Source organism: Lagenorhynchus albirostris, chromosome 11 (assembly GCF_949774975.1).
Source record: "Lagenorhynchus albirostris chromosome 11, mLagAlb1.1, whole genome shotgun sequence".
In the NCBI taxonomy this organism is placed as follows: domain Eukaryota; kingdom Metazoa; phylum Chordata; class Mammalia; order Artiodactyla; family Delphinidae; genus Lagenorhynchus; species Lagenorhynchus albirostris.
The window spans coordinates 97,898,709-97,918,451 of NC_083105.1; the positions used below are offsets into that span (position 1 = coordinate 97,898,709).

General features: G+C 53.8%; 2 protein-coding genes and 1 long non-coding RNA gene across 10 annotated transcripts; 2 read left to right on the forward strand and 1 right to left on the reverse strand.

Moving 5' to 3' along the window:
• Nucleotides 1–2,576: 2,576 nt before the first annotated feature.
• ING4 (inhibitor of growth family member 4) lies at nt 2,577–10,208 on the forward strand. 5 transcript variants are annotated; one of them, XR_009543623.1, is made up of 8 exons: nt 2,577–2,629; nt 6,181–6,252; nt 7,973–8,139; nt 8,320–8,434; nt 8,616–8,724; nt 9,089–9,127; nt 9,411–9,472; nt 9,581–9,659. XR_009543623.1 is itself a non-coding variant. In XM_060167106.1 (8 exons), exons 1-8 carry the CDS (start codon nt 2,593–2,595, stop codon nt 9,618–9,620), a joined length of 750 nt encoding a protein of 249 aa, XP_060023089.1. In that variant the 5' UTR covers nt 2,577–2,592; the 3' UTR covers nt 9,621–10,208. The 5 variants fall into 5 exon arrangements, 4 of the variants coding, with proteins under 4 accessions (XP_060023089.1, XP_060023090.1, XP_060023091.1 ...); XM_060167106.1 differs by having other exon boundaries at nt 8,980–9,127; nt 9,581–10,208; XM_060167107.1 differs by having other exon boundaries at nt 8,619–8,724; nt 8,980–9,127; nt 9,581–10,208.
• Nucleotides 4,794–11,713, reverse strand: LOC132530038 (uncharacterized). 3 transcript variants are annotated; one of them, XR_009543626.1, is made up of 5 exons: nt 11,611–11,713; nt 10,683–10,808; nt 7,529–7,654; nt 7,244–7,383; nt 4,794–6,688 (listed from the first exon to the last, which is right to left on the reverse strand). It is a non-coding gene; the product is annotated as an uncharacterized LOC132530038 (long non-coding RNA). The 3 variants fall into 3 exon arrangements; XR_009543624.1 differs by having other exon boundaries at nt 7,529–7,668; XR_009543625.1 differs by lacking the exon at nt 11,611–11,713 and adding an exon at nt 11,481–11,600 and having other exon boundaries at nt 7,529–7,668.
• On the forward strand, nt 11,067–18,476 carry ACRBP (acrosin binding protein). Of its 2 annotated transcripts, none has more exons than XM_060167104.1 (10): nt 11,067–11,157; nt 11,366–11,584; nt 11,787–11,881; nt 12,349–12,466; nt 13,143–13,527; nt 13,977–14,109; nt 16,058–16,237; nt 16,344–16,511; nt 17,535–17,618; nt 18,142–18,476. In XM_060167104.1, exons 1-10 carry the CDS (start codon nt 11,115–11,117, stop codon nt 18,292–18,294), a joined length of 1,578 nt encoding a protein of 525 aa, XP_060023087.1. In that variant the 5' UTR covers nt 11,067–11,114; the 3' UTR covers nt 18,295–18,476. The 2 variants fall into 2 exon arrangements, with proteins under 2 accessions (XP_060023087.1, XP_060023088.1); XM_060167105.1 differs by having other exon boundaries at nt 18,172–18,476.
• The last annotated feature ends 1,267 nt before the right edge of the window (nt 18,477–19,743 follow it).

Sequence of the window (19,743 nt, forward strand, 5' to 3'; positions counted from 1 at the left end):
TGATGTTTATTTTTGTCCCTTTTGTTTTTCTCCACCCTGTCTTCTGGCCAATGGCATTTTTATTTCCTTTTTTTTTTTTTTTTTTTTAAATCATGGCAGATTTCAGAGAAAACAGAAAATGGAAAAAAAAATCAGGAAACCAGTTGTTATAAAGTAATTTAAAATGAGGAAAAAAAGAAAAACTTATGTACAAAACCAAGGGGTGTTTTTAGAACCTTGTATAGAAATAAATTCGTGTAAAAGGATCAGAGGCAGTGGAGCTGCTGATGTGAGTGTAAGCGTGGGAAACAGCTATTTGGGGAGACGTTCAAGGCCAGTACTAAGGATTTACAGTAGTGTGTGCGAACGGTAAGAACGAATGCTGTGTGATGGGGCCGTGTGTGTATCCCTAGCCATAGAAGGGCACAACTTTGAAATCTCTGAAGTGAAATCTTGGTTTATGAGGGTTCCTACATACAAATCCTGCTGTGAGGACTGTGTCGCCTAAGGTGTAAGAGCAGGGTTCAGTCGTGTGTTAACAAGATACCTCGAAGCTCTCCCTATCCAGGAAATGGAAGCACGGCCTCCTGGAAGGACCTGCACTGCTGCCAGAGCATCTGTGGGCTCAGTGCTAATTCCAGCTGGCATATCCTGTGGCACCTAAAACCAGAGGTTTCCAGTGGTGGAACCCATAACCGGGATTGAAGAATGAAACGGGACAGTTGTAGTGCTGAGGGGCAGAGCGTGGGCGGGAAACCTGGACTTCTGCCCTGGCTCTCCCATCAACCAGTGTCGGCCGCAATGCTTCTTCAAATGCTAAATGAAGGGATTGGGCTAGATCACCTCCAAGATTCCTTTCTGAAAATTAAAAATCTTCTAAGCACTGAAAAAGTTGTGACAAAGCTCCCACGTCTGACAACATGGCCATCCTGTGTGGGACTGCCGGGCAGCCACGCTCATTAGCTGGTGGCGTGTGGATAGGCAATGAAACACCACCTCTTAGCTGTAGGGCTCGGGCTCTTGTGTGGGCATCCAAGATAGTCTCAGTCCGTGGTGTGACGCTAACGACTGTATCACATATGACCAAACGTGCAGTGTGTGTTTCCTGCATATTTACTACGTTTCCCCTGTTCTCACCAACTGTTGAATTGACATTGAGAGCCCTACCTTCATCACAGGTATTACAACCAGCATCTCTTTTGAAGGGTACCCTCACACTTCAACAACAACAACCCTATGAAGTAAGCAGGATACCAGGCATTTTGCTAGACACGGAAATAGGCACGGAGATTAGATAATCCAAGGGTCTGCCGCGTGCAATTAGAGGGACGTCTTCTAGATTCTATTGCTCTATCTACCACCTGCTCAGTAGTAAACCTGGGGTTTCACCTTGTCCTTTTTTACATATTTGAGCTAAATTATGTGGCTGAAATGTTTCATTGAAAATCTGCCATGTGGGCGTTCCCTGGTGGCCCAGTGGTTAGGATCTTGGGCTCTCACAGCCGCCACCCGGCTTCACTCCCTGGTCGGGGAACGACCCGCAAGCCGCGGCACAGTCCAAAAAACAAAAACAAAAAAACCCCCAAACCAAAACCTGCCATGTGACATTAATACTTATTAAGAACGCGTGATTTGGGGTGACAGTGATCTCCAAAACTGTCTTCCTAACACTCTCCGGCTCTGGGCGTTGAGTTCTGCGTCCCTGGTGTGGTGGCGGCCTGTCGTGCACTTGGTGGCTTTCCATCCGGACGAGGAGCGTAGTTGTCGCTGTGATGTCGCGGACCAGGGTGATAGTCGGCATCCAACTGGCCCCGTTGTGACAGCTCCGTGCCCCAATCCTTTCAGAATTACGGTGCCGGTTAACATCGTACCCAAACTCGAATAAAAAGGGAGACAAACAGGAGGGCAAGGCCAGAAGCACTCTGTCACTTTACAAGCGAGAACGTCCTCAAGTGACAGGAACCCTGACAAAAGGTGTGGAGAGCCGCAGCTTTGTTGTGTGAGAGTAGTTCTTTGTATTTATAAGTAGAGTTTATAAATAATCAACTGTTCCCACGTTAAAACATAATCCTGGGGAGTTGGTGTTCGCGCGAGTTAACAGAAACGGGGAGGATTTAAACCTCGCATCGCCAGGCGCCTCCTCAACTTCCTAAGAAACTAGCGACGCGGAAGAAGGCACCTGCTCTGGTCGCCAGCTTCACATTCCGCCAAAGGGGCCGATTCACATTCCCCAGCTGCTGAGACGGACTCTCTGTGGACTGAAAGCCCAAAGAGACAGGTTTCCTTGCTCTCACGCCCGCACGTCCCCGTCCTGGAGGGGATGGAAGTTTGAGCGAGGACGCAAAATGGCGCCCTCGGCCGCGGCGGCCACCGCCGCCGGCCCCGCACCCGGACGACCCGCCACGGACCAGTGTCTGCGCCAGGCGAAAGCAACTCGGCGGGCCCTGTACTCAGACCGGAAGTTCGTCTCGTGAGGGCGGAAGTTCTCCTCGTGAGGGCGGAAAGTTCCCCTCGTGAGGGCGGAAGGGCTCCAGGCCGGGTAGGAGCTCTTCGGCTCCCTTCGCGTTCAGTCACTTCCGGGGCGGAGCGGAAGTTGCTTTGTTTTGCTTCAAGATGGCTGCGGGGATGTATTTGGAACATTATCTGGACAGTAAGAGCAGGCTGGAGGAGGGGGTCAGGGGTCACAGACGGGTCGGGGGGATCGGGGCTGAGGAGCTTCACGGCTCCGAAGTCTCGGTGGTCAGAAAGTGACAGTCGTGAAAGGTTGAGCGAGAGAAAATACTGGAGGGTGTGAAGAAATAGGGGGCGGGGCACCGGGGTCGAGGCCTCGCTCTGGGGTGTAGACGGGGGAGGGGCTGCGCGGCAGGGCTGGGGGACGGCTCTTGAAGGGCTGGTGGGCATAGCCAGGAAGATATTTGCTGCCTCCGTCTGCAGAGTCTCTGGCCTCAGCATATATCATTTTCTTAAAATCGTTCCGAATCGGTCGCTTTCGTATTAATATATCATCCACTGCCATTTGGAGCAGCGATGAAGATCTGCTCGCGGCTCCTCCAACCAGTTCTTTCGAAGAAGCGGCTTCTCGTGGGGATGGGGGGTTACGAGTGACCACTGTCACATGATGAACCGGAAGGCTTCTCCTCTTGGAGTAAAGATCCAATTCCCATCAAATGGAAATCTGGTGTTATGTTTATGCTATTTGTGTAACCTACCTCTTCACAGAGTCCGTCACCCTATGCCCTTACATTTGCCTTACCGTTGAGAGTCATTCATTCGTTTTTTGAGGTTCTGCTATGGGTCAGACATAATGGCAGGTACTGGCGATATACAAGAATGAATAAGACCCGGCTCTTGCCCTCAAGTGCTCCTAGTCTAGTAGAACACAGGTTCTGCTAATATTTATAAAACAGTGTGACAAATGAAATAATAGAAATACATTAAAAGGACAGTAGGTAACACTGGAGAAGGAGGGGCTCATTACCTGGGGGTGTAGGTAAAGCTTTACAGAGGATGTGATGTATAGAAACTTGAAGGTTGAGTGCGGAGAGGGAGAGGGAATTGCAGGTTGGGGAAAGCATCAGCAAAGGTGTTATGATGGGTTTGTGGCAAAGCCAGGGAAAAGTGAGGCCAGAGTGTTTGAATGTATAGGACTCCGAGGTGCAAGATTGGGAAACGAGACTGGAGAAGGTAGCTGGGGCTAGGTTGTGCAAGGTCGTTTAAGCCAAGCTAAGAAGCTTGCACGTTATATTTATTTATTTGTTTTAGCTGCATTGGGTCTTCGTTCCTGCCCGCAGGCTTTCTCTAGTTGCGGTGAGCGGGGGCTACTCTTTGTTGCAGTGTGCGGGCTTCTCATTGCGGTGGTTTCTCTTGTTGCGGAGCACGGGCTCGAGGCGCGCCGGCTTCAGTAGTTGTGGCACGCGGGCTTAGTTGCTCCGCAGCATGTGCGATCTTCCTGGATCAGGGCCCGAACCCGCGTCCCCCGCATCGGCAGGCGGACTCTCAACCAGTGCGGGTGGGCGGATTCTTAACCACTGCACCACCAGGGAAGTCCACCAGCGTGCACTTTAAATAGCGAGGAACCAACAGATTTTCTAAATAGAGTGATTTTTTTATATAAAGGAAAATAAATGTTGCATGATAAATTGGAGCATGATGACATTGGTAATAGGGAGATCACTTAGGGATAACAGTCCTGGTCAGAGATGAGGACCTGATCTCAGGGAGTGACAGAAGTGTTTAGGAGTTAAATATGACAGGATTGACTGACTGACTGGTTGAGAGAGAAGGAGGAATCTAAGGTGACTTCTCTATTTCCTGTTTGGGAAGTGAGGTAGACAGTAAATCATCAACAAGATAGGAAATTCAGGAGTAACAGTAACATATTTATTCAACTTAGATTTAAGCATAGGAATGGTAATTGTATCTGTAAGAGTAAATAAGATGGAGATCGTTCAGAGAAAGCAAGTGAGAAAATTAGAGGATTAAATTAAGTGTAAGCTCAAGAAAATATTAACATTTAAGGGACAGGCTAAGGAAATGTCAGTGACGGAATTGCTAGAAAGTATGTGATGAGATTTGGAATCTTAAGAGGAAGAAAGTTATTCGAAGACGAGAAGATGGTGCCAGATCCTGCGAAGGTAATTTTTTTAGGATGGGACTAGTAACCCATCATTTGACTTGGTAAGTCACTGATGGCTTAGTCTCAGTAAACTGGTGGTGGCGAACCTGAGTTTATAGGTTAAAGCAGTGGAGGCATTTTAAAAGTTGGAAGTGGAGTCATGGGAAGAGATTTTTCTTTTATGAGAGAGACTTAAGTATTCATGCACTTATTCAAGTATTTATTGAGGATCCTCTGTATGCACATCATAGTTCTAAACTCTAGAGACATAGGGAAGAAGACAGATGCATCTAACCCTTCTGGAGAGCTGGGGAGACATACCAAATAACTAATTACACAATTACTTATGTAAGTACATTGGATAAGAGCCCAAAAGGGTAGACACAGAATACCACGATAGGGACTTCCCTGGTGGTCCAGTGGTTAAGACTCCGCACTCCCAATGCAGGGGGCCTGGGTTCGATCCGTGGTCAGGGAGGGAGCTAGATCCCACACGCTGCAAATACAAGATCCCACATGCCACAACTAAAAGGTCCCGCACGCAGCAACAAAGATCCCGTGTACTGCAACTAAGACCCCACGCAGCGAAATACGTATTTAAAAAAAAAAATAGCATGACAGCATAATCCAGGGCACTTGTTGGAGTTTGGGGCAGTCAGGGTTGAGCTGAACTTTGAAGAATGAACAGGAATTTGAAGGCCAAGAGGTATGGTGGAGGTGGGATGAAGAAGACTGGGCAGGGCATTCTGGGCAGAGAGAGTAGCGTGTGAAAAGCCAAGTGTCATGAAGAGCACTGGCAAGTTCAAGGCACTCAGTGGAGGCCAGTATGATACAGCAGAGAGAGAGCACAGACAGGGACTGATGTGAGTTAGGGCTGGTGTGAGGGAAGCAAGGGCCAGAAAGTGCAGAATAGCAATAGGAATATTGCAGTAGGAGGTTACTCGAGGGTTATAAACAGGACAGTGACTTGAGCAGATCTGCTTTTTTTTTTTTTTTTTTTTTTTTTTTGCGGTACGCGGGCCTCTCACCGTTGTGGCCTCTCCCGTTGCGGAGCACAGGCTCCGGACGCGCAGGCTCAGCGGCCATGGCTCATGGGCCCAGCCGCTCCGCGGCATGTGGGATCTTCCCGGACCGGGGCACGAACCCGTGTCCCCTGCATCGGCAGGCGGACCCCCAACCACTGCGCCACCAGGGAAGCCCAGATCTGCATTTTTTAAAGAACAATTCTGGCTACTGTATGGAGAGCAGGTTGGAAGTGTGTGTGTGATGAGTGGTGGAGGATGCCAGGAGGGTATTTGTAAGTTGAGGGCAAGGAGCTTGGAGACAGAGATTGAAAGAAAGGAAAGGGAAAGGCTGATTTGTAAAGTCACTGAAGGGAGGAAGGGTGGGAAAGCTGTGTAGAGATGGAGGGGTTAGTTGTGGAAAGAGGCGGACGTGACCTCTCCTGAGAGCAGAACGATGAGTGCTGTAACATAATCCAGCGGTTTGAAGGAGGGAAAACCGAGTGTTGTTTTGGACCTGTTCTTTAAAAGCAGCGGTAGGGCCTAGGACGTCCAGGGAGGCTCAATTTCTCCTCTTCTCCCCAGGTATTGAAAACCTCCCATTTGAACTGCAGAGAAACTTCCAGCTCATGAGGGACCTGGACCAAAGAACAGAGGGTACGTACAGAGTAAGGAGTCCAGTGTATAGTGAGTGTGTATATGATCGTTTCTTCTTCTGTTTGGTGTTAGCATATCGTCTGGTCTGGATTGCTGCAGCTTCTCTCTCTCTCTCTCTCTCACTCTCTCTCTTGCAGTTCTTAGAAGGAGAGTAATAATGACCCATATTTGTGTGTCAGCTTTTCCATAACACATGGCGTATTGTGACAGTGCCTCAAGAATTCAAAGATGCTGTGCTCTTTATATCTCCCTCAAGAAGAATTAAAAAAACCAAAGTCATGCCTAGAATCATTTCTGTTCTCCATGTTCAGTACGTTTATAGGAAGACTAGAATGTTTCTATTCCATTGGATTGTTAATGTTACTGTCACAAAATTCACTGTGGCTTTAGACTGCAACTCATGTTGGTAGACAGGAACTTTGCTGCATGAGAAGATCTTAAAAAGAAAGGAAAAAAGAAGGAAGAGCAGCAATTAACAAACATCAGGATCTCTACACTATATTCTTCAGCCGCACAGAAGCACTGGGTACCATCTGTGGCCTTGCCTGGGCGTTGAGCAAGTCTGGCTGCACGGAGGCATGCATTTAGAGCCTGAGGCCACACTACAGTGGTCAGGTTTGTCTCTTCAAGGTCAAAGGTATTTGTTGGAGCACCTGCTGATGGATATGTAGGTGCATCCTCATGTAACTGTGCCCAAGGATGTAACAAGCTGTTGTTAGAATACCTAAAGCTGTGATTTAAGTTACTCTTGGTAAGTTCACTCATGAAAAGGTGAACATCATCTAAAATCCTGGACGTAGGCCCCTGAGAACTCCCTGCTGAATGCTGAGCACCAGCTCCTTGCTTTGTAATACAGTTCCAGCTCTTGAGTTCATGCACAGAAAGACCAGTTGGAGATTACTGAACTACATACATGCTTTTCCAGCTTCCTCCAAGGGCCTCAAATGAAGCGGGGCGTAAACCTAGTGTGCGCGCAGGTCTTCCCTGTTACCTATTGCTGCCCCGTGTTGCAGTCATACTTTTTTCTCCATCGACATGTTTTGTGAGCACTACCAAATATTGGGCAGTGGGCATCTAAAGTCTCAGTGTCTTGGGACGTCACCAGCCTTGCAGAAACGTTTGGAGCAATATCTAAAATGAACAAACAGAAAAAAAGTGATGGGAAATATAAGCAAGTTGCAAACGATGAGCAAAACAGGGTGGGCAGTAAGTAGAAGAACTGTGCCGTGAATGGACCAGGGCCTAATTTTAAATGATGAGATATAGATGTACAGACCTGGAAGCCAGCAGCAGCAGATGACCCAGCCTGGTTTGTAGCACTCAGAGCTGTCGTGGGATGTTTTCGAGACGAGAAACCAGATGGCTTTTGAGAGAAAGTTCATGGTTCAAGAGGCAGCAAGCCCTGCAAAGAAGCATCTTCAGACAGCGACAAAAACACACTTCGTATTAGTGCCGGGTGCCAGGAATCCCTCATTATGGTTCAATGAATTCAGTTCCAACTATGATAGCAATGTTTTCAGCACCCGAAGGCACCTTTGAAACAAATATTGTGAACATGTTGCATTACTTGAGTACGTGGCACAGTACCTAGGAATGTTCAGTACGTTTTAATTGGAAGGTTATGATGGTCAATGGAAAAGGTCCAAGGAGCAAGAGGAAGAAGTGTGTTCCACCTAGCCACTCAGGGGCCATTGTGACCAGGCCTCTGTCTCTGTTGTAGACCTGAAGGCTGAAATTGACAAGTTGGCCACTGAGTATATGAGTAGCGCCCGCAGCCTGAGCTCCGAGGAGAAATTGGCCCTTCTCAGACAGATCCAGGAAGCCTATGGCAAGTGCAAGGGATTTGGTGACGACAAGGTGCAGCTTGCCATGCAGACCTATGAGATGGTATGGCCCTGTTCGTGGCTCCCCACCTGCCTCCCGTCTATTCCTCGGGGTCCTAGACCCCCTCCTTCAGCCGTGTTGGGATCTGTTTTGGGTCTGGGAGATCCATAGAATCTGCCTCCGCCTGTTTTCTTTAACTGGAACCAGCCCTGTAGCTCTTCCTTCTCCTTCCTTCCCACCCAGGTGGACAAACACATTCGGCGACTGGACACAGACCTGGCCCGTTTTGAGGCTGATCTGAAGGAGAAGCAGATTGAGTCAAGTGACTATGACAGCTCTTCCAGCAAAGGCAAAAAGAGTGAGGAGGGGGGCGGGGCTGTGAGAGGTGGGGCGAGGGGTGGGGCGAGGACCCCGAGGGAGAAGCCAGCCTGCTCCTCAGCTCCGAGGGAGGGCCACCGGCTTGGAGGAGGGGCAGGGGGAGGGGGGCTTAACCCATCCTTCTGTCTCCCTGCCTTCTGGCTTCCCCCCCTTTTGCCTAGAAGGCCGGACTCAAAAGGAGAAGAAGGCTGCCCGTGCTCGTTCCAAAGGGAAAAACTCCGACGAAGAAGCCCCCAAGGCTGCCCAGAAGAAGTTAAAACTTGTGCGCACGTGAGTGTGTCAGGGAGCATTTTGCCAAGGGACAGACTCCTCTTTCCCGCCACCTCACCCCAGCCACAATGCCCCTTGCCACTTTGCTGTGTCCTGTGCCAACAACTCTCCTTGCCATTTTGGTATCTGCTGGATACAGAGGAGAAGCCACAGATCACTAGCCCCACAAGGACCTCCTCCTCTGCTGGCTCTGAGCATCTCAAGCTGTAGCTTCCCTTCCTGCAGATGACACTTTCTCTCCCTCTTGGCACGCAGAAGCCCTGAGTATGGGATGCCCTCAGTGACCTTTGGCAGTGTCCACCCCTCTGATGTGTTGGATATGCCTGTGGATCCCAACGAACCCACCTATTGCCTTTGTCACCAGGTCTCCTATGGAGAGATGATTGGCTGTGACAACCCTGATGTAAGAACTGTTTTGCCTCAGGATGGGGGGGGGGTTCTGGTGGACATGAAGGGAGTTGGGTACAAGAAGGGGGGTAACGGTTGAATAGGGGGACTTCGGGATAGGAGAAAGGTAGTTGGAGTTGGTTGGCCTTGGACCCTTCAAGAATTCTCCCAAGGGATGGAATAGGGGAGTATTCCTAAAGGATGGGGAGGGGAATGGAGGGTGGGGGAGTTCTTTTCTTTCCTCTGCCCCCCCCCCCCGGTCCCTGAGTTCTGCTTCTCCCATCCTCTTCCTTTCCCAGTGTTCCATCGAGTGGTTCCATTTTGCCTGTGTGGGGCTGACCACCAAGCCTCGGGGGAAGTGGTGAGTGAGAGCTGCGGTGGGGCTGGACTGTCACGAGCTGAGTGAGTGACAGAGGGCATCCTCCCTTTCGCTCACTCTCTCCCCCTTCTCTGTCACGTTCCTTTGTAGGTTTTGCCCACGCTGCTCCCAAGAACGGAAGAAGAAATAGACAAGGGCCTTGGATTCCAACACAGTTTCTTCCACATCCCCTGACCTGGGCTAGTGGGGAGAGGGATGCCTGGCTGGGGTCAGGGAGAGGTGGGTGGCGCAGAGTTGTCATCCCCTCTCCTCGCCTCCCCACTCCTGGTGCTGAGGCTGCACCCAGACCCTGGTACGGGGGTTGCTGCAGCCACTAACGGTATGTGCTCTCATTCAGCCCGCCCCCTTCAGAGGGAAGGGGTCTTGCCCACTGTCCTTTTGCCTCCATGCTGAGGTTGGTGCTGTATTTTTGAGGGATGGTCCTCTTACTCCCCTTGCTTTGTATTTAAGGACTGGGGCAGTAGCCTGGGGCCCTCCCCCAGCCTCCTGATCCCCTCCCCTCGTGGGGGGCCATGGCGTGATAAACTTTCTTCACTCTCTTCCTGCTTTTCCAGCTGGGGCTCCTCCAGATCATCTGGGCTGTGGCCCTGGCTGAAGGGTCACCCCTTCCTCTGTGCCAAGAGGATTCGTCCTGGTTTGTGAGTGGGAGGGGCAGGGTGGAGTGCAGATATCTCATATGGAAAGGAATTGGGTCGGTGAATAAAAGCTGTACATGTTGGCCTGCTGTGTTTATTGTAGAGACACTATTTCAGTGCATGTGCTAAGCATATTTTGCATCCTCTGAGTTGGCTAAAAGGTGGGAGGATGACATGCCAGAAGTGGGACAAGATGTGGAACCAGAAGTGGTACCTCTGCCCCAGAATCCACAACTTGTCAACTTCTCTGGAACCACCCGAGCTGCCTGGGGACTGTGCCTCAGACCAGGGTTTCCAAAACCTTTACGATTCTGCATCTTTTCTCCCTTAGATACCTTTCACTTAATTTCCAGTAAATGTGTATTTTGTGCTTTATACGTGACTAAGTATCAGGCTGACTTATTTTAAACACAAAACAGAAAAACACGTAGTTTGCCCTACACCAGTGAGCTGTCTGGCCCGCCTCCACCAGGAAACCACCTCCTTAGACTGAGCCCCCCTTATGCCCCATCTCCTCCTCACCCGAACCCCCTCTTGCTTCTCCTTCGGCTCCTTACCTGGAGGCGCCCTCTCCAGACTTGGTGTTGTACGTCCCATCTCTGCGCGCCTCACTTCCAGGCCTCACCCCTTCTTGGGCAGATTGTAAAATAGGGCTAGTAACAGTATCCACTTTATGGGATCACCTTGAGATGAAAAAACGTCACGCGTAAGGAGCAACACAGGAGCTCCGCCGTCCAAGGCACCGAGTCAGTGATCACTCCTGCCCTCCTTGTCCTCTCGTGCTGGAGCGTGACACGCGGGGACCCGCACCCGCCCTCCGACAGAGCCCGGCCAAACGTCCGTTTCCCCGTCCCCCACCCCCCGCGTGGCCCGCCCCGCCCTTTGTGACGTCGGCGGCCTCGCACCCGCGGCCCCCGCCCGCCCGCTAGCCCTGGCTCGGCCCGTTAGAGGCCGCTCGGTCCCGGGAACACGGGCGACCGTCCGGGGCCATGAGGCAGCTCGCCGCCGCCTCCCTTCTCTCACTCCTGAGGGGTGAGCGCGCGTCCGCCCCCGGAGCCCTCCCTGCACCGTCTCTGAACCGCCTTCCCCTGGGCCGGCCGCTTCCAGCCCCTCCCCCCGCCCCAGCCCTCTCGCCCTCGCCCGCGGGCTCGGCGGCCAGACACCCCGGTCCCCGTGTGCACGGGCCGGCTCGCCCGGTGTCGGAGTTGGGTCCATCCGTGGTCTGTTTCCCGCCCCGCAGTGCTGCTCCTGCCTCCGGCACCGGCCCCCGCCCAGGATACCCTCTCGACCTCCACTCCGGGCAGCCCCCTCTCTCCCACCGAGTATGAGCGCTTCTTTGCGCTGCTGACCCCGACCTGGAAGGCAGAGACCACCTGCCGGCTCCGCGCAACCCACGGCTGCCGGAACCCCACCCTCGTCCAGCTGGACCAGTATGAAAACCACGGCCTGGTGCCGGAAGGTGAGGGCCCGCCTCGAGGGCCAGACCTGTGCTCGCTGGACCCGGGGCGAGGGGGTGGCTGGCGCCTCACACTGAGCCCGCGTGCTGGGCTCTACAGACCCCGGGAGCCCACCGCCCCGTCCCGCCCCCTCCCAGAGGGCGTGCCCCCTCCCAGAGGGCGTTCCCCCTGGTGTGTTCACTTCCGCCGCACGCCCTTCCCCAGGCGCTGTCTGCTCCGACCTCCCTCATGCCTACCGGTTTGAGTCCTTCTGCCAGTTTACTCAGTACCGTTGCTCCAACCACGTCTACTACGCCAAGGTGAGGCCGGGACAGAGGTTGGATCTGGTGTCAAGGATCAAGGGACAGGCGGTGGCAGTGGCGCCAAGCCAGCCTTAGGTCCTCCCTACCTGCCACTTTGCCATTATTTACCCAGATTATACGTGCATACAGTCTCACCTTGGGCATTCAGACTGTCAGAACAGTCCTGTTACTGCAAGAAAAGTAGGGAAGAGGGATGGGAGGAGGCAGAGATAAGCCCTTCCAGCAGGTCAGTGATGTCATTCAAGTCAAATGCAAAAGACTGAAGGCAGGAGTGTGGGCCAGACGGGAGTCTGATCTTGCAGGGGACCTTTCTCAGGTCTAGAGAGTTCCACCGGGGGCCATGTGCCCTCATTCCCGCCCAGGAACTGTGAGAGAGGAGACCCGAGGGACAGGGACGGAGGATAAGCAGGAGTAGAAGTCCGCCCTTTGGGAAAGGCGTTCCCACTTTGCTTCTCTCCTTGCAGCGGGTCGGGTGCTCCCAGCCAGTCTCAATCCTCTCACCAAACACTCTCAAGGAGGTGGACACTTCCTCTGAAGTGCCGCTCACGACGATGACCTCCCCCAAGTCCTCCCACATCACAGGTGAGACCCTCCCAGCCCCTGGGAGACTCCCAGCCTCTCCTCCCACGAGTCCCAGAGCCCAGGGTTTAAGGCATCAGTGGGAGGGACGTGGGGAGATGAGCCAGTGGAGGTGGCCATGGGCAGCTGTTTACATAAGGGAGAGCCTGCTTTTTCTGAATACAAGTTAGGGCTTTCCTGTCCCAGGATGTTTTCTGACATTACGTACATCTCTGCCCTGAACCGATGTTCCCTAGCTCCCCAAAACCTTCCTACATTAAGAAGTGCTCTGGGACTTTTCCCAGCTAAAATCTTCACTCTAGAAAGGATTGGTTGCTAGGTATTCAGAATACTGGTGTTTCCTAAGTGAGGGGGACAAAAGGTGGTATTTGAGGTGGCTTAGGGAAGAGGACCACTTGTAAGGGAGGTGGAAAGGGGACCGGTGACGCTGCCTCCACTGTCGCCCTGGTAATGTTCTTTTATTTTGATATTTGTATTCTCTTCTGTGTTGTTTATGCTCAACTGAATGAATATGTGCAATTTGCGCTGCCTTTCTCTGCCTTTGTGTTTATGTATGTGTTTGTTTATGTGTTTTTGTCTGCGTTTATGTGTGTCCCTCTGCGAACAAAGACATGGGGGGTCAGAAACCTGACCATCCCTTTCCCTTCTCTCTCTTGGTCCCTCCCAAACCCTGCTGCAGCCACAGAACAACAGGCCTTCCAGCCCTGGCCCGAGCGGCTTAACAGCAGCGTGGAGGAGCTGCTACAATCCTCCCTGTCCCTGGGCGGCCAGGATCAAGGGCAGGAGCGGGAGGGACAAGAGGAGGAGTGGGAGGAAGGACAGGGCACAAAGCAGGCGCTGGAGGTGACGTCTGGGTTGCAGGCAGACCTGGAGCCCAAGACCCAGTCTGAATTTGTAACTTCCAACCCTTTCTCCTTCACTCCCCGGGTGCGGGAAGTGGAGTCTACTCCCATGACGATGGAGAACATCCAAGAGGTCATCCGATCCGTGCAGGAAATGGATGAAATGAATGAAATGAATGATGTATATGAGGAGAATATCTGGAAAGCCCAGAGCCCCGGCAGGTACAGGAAGTTCTGTCTGCCCCACCGGCCCTACCTTCCCCGCTGTCTTTGGGAATGAGAAGCCCCCTTTGCCAGCTTCGGCCTCCAGACCCATTCACATCTGCCTGGGCTTCAGGTGCACCTAGCCGCTGCCTGCCTCGCCTGCTGTGTGGCCGTCATGGGCTTAAGCACTGCCCTAGACGTCCGTCTCTACATGAAGTAGTGGCGTGCGCCCTGAACCTAGAGCTACCAGACTTGGGTTCTGGGGTTGTCTCTGACCCTGATGAGCACTGCAACTTTTACTTCCCCTTTCTGGATCTCAGTTCCTCATTTGCAAAAGGAGGCAGTTGGCCTGGAGGCTTCCGGGGCCCCATCCAGCATGCTAAATGTGTGTGACTAGGACTAGACGCTAAGGGGAGGGGAAGAGAGTGGGTGGGCTTTCTGCCCCAGCCGGTGCCGTCTTCTTGCAGTCTCCTGCAGCTGCCTCACGTGGAGGCCTTGCTGGCACTGTGCTACTCGATTGTGGAGAACACCTGTGTCATAACCCCTACAGCCAAGGCCTGGCAGCACTTGGAGGATGAGATCCTCGGTTTCGGGAAGTCGGTATGCCCACCATGCTGTTTAATGGCTCCATGCTCACCGGGCATCCTCTGGGCCTCAGGAGCGGTTAATGGGCGGGGCTACATAAAGCCCGAGGCATCATTGGAGATTCTCTCCAAGTGAGAATCCCTTCTTTGGAAGGGTATCTCCAGCTCCCCTTAAAGGAGGAGGTCACAGGACGGAGTCTGGAATCCATTTCAGTCCAGAATTCATGCTGTGGCGGCGCCTCGTTGGGTTTGAGTCATCTCCTGAGCCAGTTCACCACCAGCAGGACTTGGCTTTACCTTAGATGTAGCTCTTCTTTCCAGAGGGATCATAGAACCGTTTCCAGGGATCTGTAGAGAGATCCCAGCCTCGACGTGTCCTCAGCACCCAGCAGGTCCTATTCCCAGGAAACAGGGCTTTCAAAAAGTGCAAGTTAGCAAATGTTTGTTGAGAGCTGGTATGCCACCCATTCATCCGTTTGTTCAAATATTGATCAGGCTAGGTATTTGAGATGTTAGCAACTCTGTCCTAGGTATTTTAGCAATGAGTACAACAGATCCCATTCCCTCTCCTCCTGGAGTCCGGTGGGAGAGACAGACGCGGAAACGGAGAACGGTGTGGCAGGATCAATGCATGACGGACAAGCACAAAGTGCAGAGAGCAGATGGAGAGCACAAACGTCGCGTTGGGCTGGATCGGAGAATTGCCTCTTGGAGGAACTGATGTGTAAACTGAGACCCGGAGCTAAAAGAAGTTAACCAGGCAAAAGAAGGGGTTGGTAGAGGTTCCTGCTAGAGGGGTTAGTATCAATTTGTGCAAAGTCTCTGAGGCAAGAAAGAGAAGAAATTCCACATGGAACCAAAACAAAAAACAAACAAAAAAACGAGCACACTGCTGTTCTCGGCCCGCAGGGAGCAGGGATTCAGTAGCGTTACAAAAGGAGTGTGGTAGGTGCTGGAGAGAGAGTTCTTCTGGGTCTTTTTGTTTTTGTTTTGGAGTGTAGGAAGTTCAGGAGTGGTGGAGGGCTCACTGGATTTTTAGAGTCAAAGAGATAATAAGGGTCATGATGTGAATAATCCCGAATGGCAGTCTGAAGCATTTGTATTTAATTTGGTAAGAAAAGAGAATTCAGTCATGATTTGGGGTCAGGGACATGATGATGCGTCCCCCGTGTGCTGTTAGGAGGAGCAAGGAAGGCGACGTAAGAGATTTTGTGACTGTGACACGCTGACGGGATGGACTGGCGATGCTGCAGGGCGAGATCCTCCTTCCTCCTGGAAGGCTGGGGAGACTTGCTCAGGGCAGAGAGCCCCACCGGGCTCCACATACAAAATGTCATCCAAGAACTTGGAGGTTCTGAGCCTAGGTGCTCGGGCAGAGGACAGGTTTTGGAGTTGGAAGCACCAGGACCAGTGCCTCAGCTCCACACACACTAGACGTGGGTTTGAGCGGTTGACTCAGCCTCACGGAGCCTCGGTTTCCTCGTCAGGCACACAACGGAGGCCTGCTTAGTACCTATGCTAGTAGAAGCTTCCTGTGGAGACCCAAGGAGATGATGGTACTTAGCGCCATGGTGCGCAGCACTGTGCCGACTCTTTGTGAATGTTAGCGTTATCATTAGCGGAGAGGAAGGGAGGGTTATGGGTCTTTTTCAGACGGGCTAAGTTACATGTCTGTCAGGCACTTGGCCGTGGGGATTTGGAGCTCAGGAAAGAGATCAGAAGTGATGGTAAAGGTTTGGGTGTCACCAGCAGGGAGATGAATATTACCTGTGAGTAGATAAATAATCCAGGAAAAGGGTGAAGAAACAGAGAGCCGACGGGAGGTCCTTGAGGACCCTTGGGGAGGGGGGCAGGGAAAAGCCACAGGAGCTTCTGGAAAAGACTTAATGCGGAGACATTCTGCGGAGCGGCTCTGGAGGGCGGAAGCGGGGGAGCCTCAGTCCCCCAGCCGCGCTCCTCCTCAGGTCTGTGACAGCCTTGGGCGGCGCCACGTGGCTACATGTGCCCTCTGTGAGTTCTGCTCCCTCAAGCTGGAGCAGTGCCGCTCGGAGGCCAGCCTGCAGCGGCAGCAGTGTGACAGCTCCCACAAGACGCCCTTCGTCAGCCCCCTGCTCGCGTCCCAGAGCATGTCCGTCGGCACCCAGGTACTGAGGAGGGTGGCCTGCAGCGGCCGGGGGCCTCAGGCCCCAGGCAGGATGGGGCAGCAGGGGGGCCAGGACGCCCACCTCTCCCCTGTGCCCCGTGCCACAGGTAGGGACCCTAAAATCGGGCCGCTTTTACGCGCTGGATTTGTACGGCGGGCTGCGCATGGACTTCTGGTGTGCCCGGCTGGCCACCAAGGGCTGCGAAGACAATCGAGTCGCCAGCTGGCTCCAGACCGAGTTCCTCAGCTTCCAGGATGGGGACTTCCCCACCAAGGTCAGCGCCTTCCCCAAAGCTCAGCCCCACCCTGCTCACCCCGGTTCCCTCTGGTCCCCTGCTCTGGGGAACCCTAGGATGTGGAGGGGGGCTTGGGCCCCTGGCCTCACTGAGCCTCCTGCCTCTCCCCAGTAGACCCTCCAGACCCCCAAGAGAGCAGGATTGCGCTTAGCAAAGGCGTAGAAACCTGGAGGGCCGGGCGGGCACAGGCCATGGGGGCATGAGACAGGTCTGGTCCCAGCTCTGCCGGTTACCTGCAGGGGGTGGGGTGGGGGACTTCATCTCTGCCCCAAACGGCTGCTGACGGTGACCCAGTGCTTCCCTGCCTAAGTCTGGAGGCTCCTTCCCAAATCTTCTAGCGCTTTCCCTCTCAATGGGATCAACTTTGCTCCCCGCCTCCAGAGTTACCTCCCCCCACGGAACTAGCTGCTGTAGCTGAGAGCCCGGCCCCTCCCTTCTGTGGTTCAGCAGGAAAAATCAAGACCAGGAAAAGCAGAGGCAGCTTAAGAGAGGGCTTTTATCTGAGCCGAGAGGTCTCCGCCCAGCTCTTCTCCCTGGGCCCCTAGATCTGGAAGGGGTCTCGGACTGCCTCAGCTGCTCCCCTGGATTTATAGATGGGCAGGCGAGGTTCATAGAGGGAAGTGACTGGCCCAGGGTCATACATTAGAGGCACTTCTGACCTCTTCCGCACTGAACAGTCCCTAGGAAGCTCCCTGAGATGGGACCGCTGCTTGGGCCCCTTCCCACATATGGGCCCTCAGTGCCCCTTCCCTGGCCCTCGTCGCTCGGCTGCTTTCCCAGCTAGGTGACCAGCAGGGCACCCCCTTCTCAGCTCCAGCTCCTGGCTTCTTCCCAGCAACTGAACCATGGCTGAGGGTGGGACGGGAAGGGCAGAGGGGACACCCCAGGTGCAGAGGGTCTGGTTCTGTGCCCTGGTCCTGCCATCGTGGGCGCACTCTGCAGGGCTGGCGTCTGTGAGGCTTCTGATGGCTTCCCACCTCCCGTCCCCCGCCCCTGGCTTAGATTTGTGACACAGAATACGTGCAGTACCCGAACTATTGTGCCTTCAAAAGCCAGCAGTGCAGGATGAGAAACCGGAACCGGAAGGTGAGCCCCTCCCTCTGCCGCCCCCCCCCCCGCCCCTGCTGCCTCCCATCAGCCCCAAGGGCTGGTCCGTTCTGGGCCCCCCGTGGCGTCCGAGCATCAGGGGTGTGGAGAGTGGGTGCATCTCCGGGCAGAGCCTCCTCCGTGGAGCTCTGTCCCCACTCCTCCCGCCTTGGGGTGAGCAGCTCTCCCAGGCCCCCAGGCAGAGGGTTCCAGGAGGGAGGGAGGCAGCAGATCAGGGGCCCTGTGGATACGCCAGGAGGGAAGAACCCCCAGCCGGGTTGGGCCTGAGAGGCTGAGGCCTCAGCCTTGGCTCTTGCTGTTACTCACCAAGTCGTCTGAGCCAAGTCACCTCCTCTCCAGCCTCAGGCTCCTCATTTCTGAAAGTGAGAGTCGGGCTACGTGGTGTGCCTCCCCGCTTTAAAAACCCACATCTGAGTTTCCTCCTTCCCTCTGCTCCCTGTGCCTACGCCCGCCCACCTCCTGTTCTTGAATTTCCGACACCTCGGGCTCCTGGCTTTCCTAGCTGGACCACGTGCGCCCAATCCCCGTGCAGGTGTCCCGCATGAGATGTCTGCAGAATGAGACGTACACCGTCCTGACCCCGGCCAAGAGCGAGGACCTCGTGCTTCGATGGAGCCAGGAGTTTAGCACCTTGACTCTCGGCCAAGCCGGCTGAGCTGGACTCTGCCCTCTCCCCACCCACTTTCCACACCCTCCATTGCTCTCAGACCCCAGGTTGTCTCTTACTTGGCCCAGACTCAACGTTTCCCTTGGGTTGGGGCAGCCGTCCCGGAGAGGTCTGCGATGGGAGCTCCACCTCCCTTAAAGGATGTCTTTACATAAAATGTTTATTTTCAACCTGTGTGGGCTGTTTTGGTTCTGACCCCCTCGTTGGCCCTGCCCCGGGGGAGTCAACCCTCCAACCTCTGGATCCATCTGCAGGCGAGGGAACCATGGGGATGGTACTCAGGGAAGCAGCCCTCTGCCAGGAGGAGAAGCCCTGAGAAATCAGAGTTGGATTGAAGAAGGTCACAGCCGGTGGGTGTCTTGGGGACCATGTGGGCCCTGAGGCCGTGGGTGTCTCCATTTCTGAAGCCCTGATCCCATGATCTCAGATGTGAATGTAGGACTGTCCCTCTGGAGGACAAGCTGAATGAGATTGTGTCCAGGGGGACCAATCCCAGACAGTAGGGTAGGACTTGCTCTTTATAGGAGGAAGGAAACAACTGGGCTGGAGCTCAGGAAACCTTTGCTGTGACGTCCAGTCATGGGCCCGATGGCCTGAATGTGGGGAGGAGCTGCATCTGGAAGCATCGGCCTTTAATAACCTGGGATCTCCCCAGACGTGTTCGGAGGACACACGTGTGGGGAGCTATACAGCATTTAAAAGAAAACATTTATTATGGAAAAGCTCAAACACGCACACGTAGAGAATAGTGTAAGGCACTCCCATGCACCCTTCACCCAGCTTCAATTACCAACAGCAGTCAACCTCTTAAAGGCATGTCAAAGGCTCTGAGAAGCGCTGAAACAGAGAAACCTGTTCGACTTAGTGTTTCCCATACTCGTTCGACCGCACTGTCCTTTTTCACCTACCACTCAAAGCTTGTTTTCGAGTACTGAGCGCAGACAACCTGCCCAGCCCTATTGATCCGGAAGACAAGGGGCTCAGCCCAGGGTTCGGAGACTAGGGGCTGCCACCCCACACACAGAGGGAGGTAAAAACCACATGTGGCAAGAACGAAACCACCTGCCGGAACCCAAAAGAGACGGAGACGGCCAGGGGGAACTGCCGAGGACAGCGGGAGGCTGGGGGTTAGTCATCTGGCATCTGTGGGTGGGTGTGCCGGTTAGGCTTCCCGGAAACTGCAGGGAGTGTGCGAGCCATGGGTGGGGGGGGGCATTACTGGGGGAGAGTCGGGGCTGCGTTAAGTGTCATGATCTGCTGGGGTTTCTTCTCTGGCCGGTCCGTGGAGGCCACTGAGGGCACTGCTTCCTCCTCTCTCTCTCTCCCTGCCCTGCCCGGGGTTGGGTGCGTGCAGGGAGCTGGGATCTGCCGAGAGCTGCTGAGGTGTGTGTGTGTCCCACCCACCGGGAACAAGTCCTACCAGCCCAGCCCGGCCCA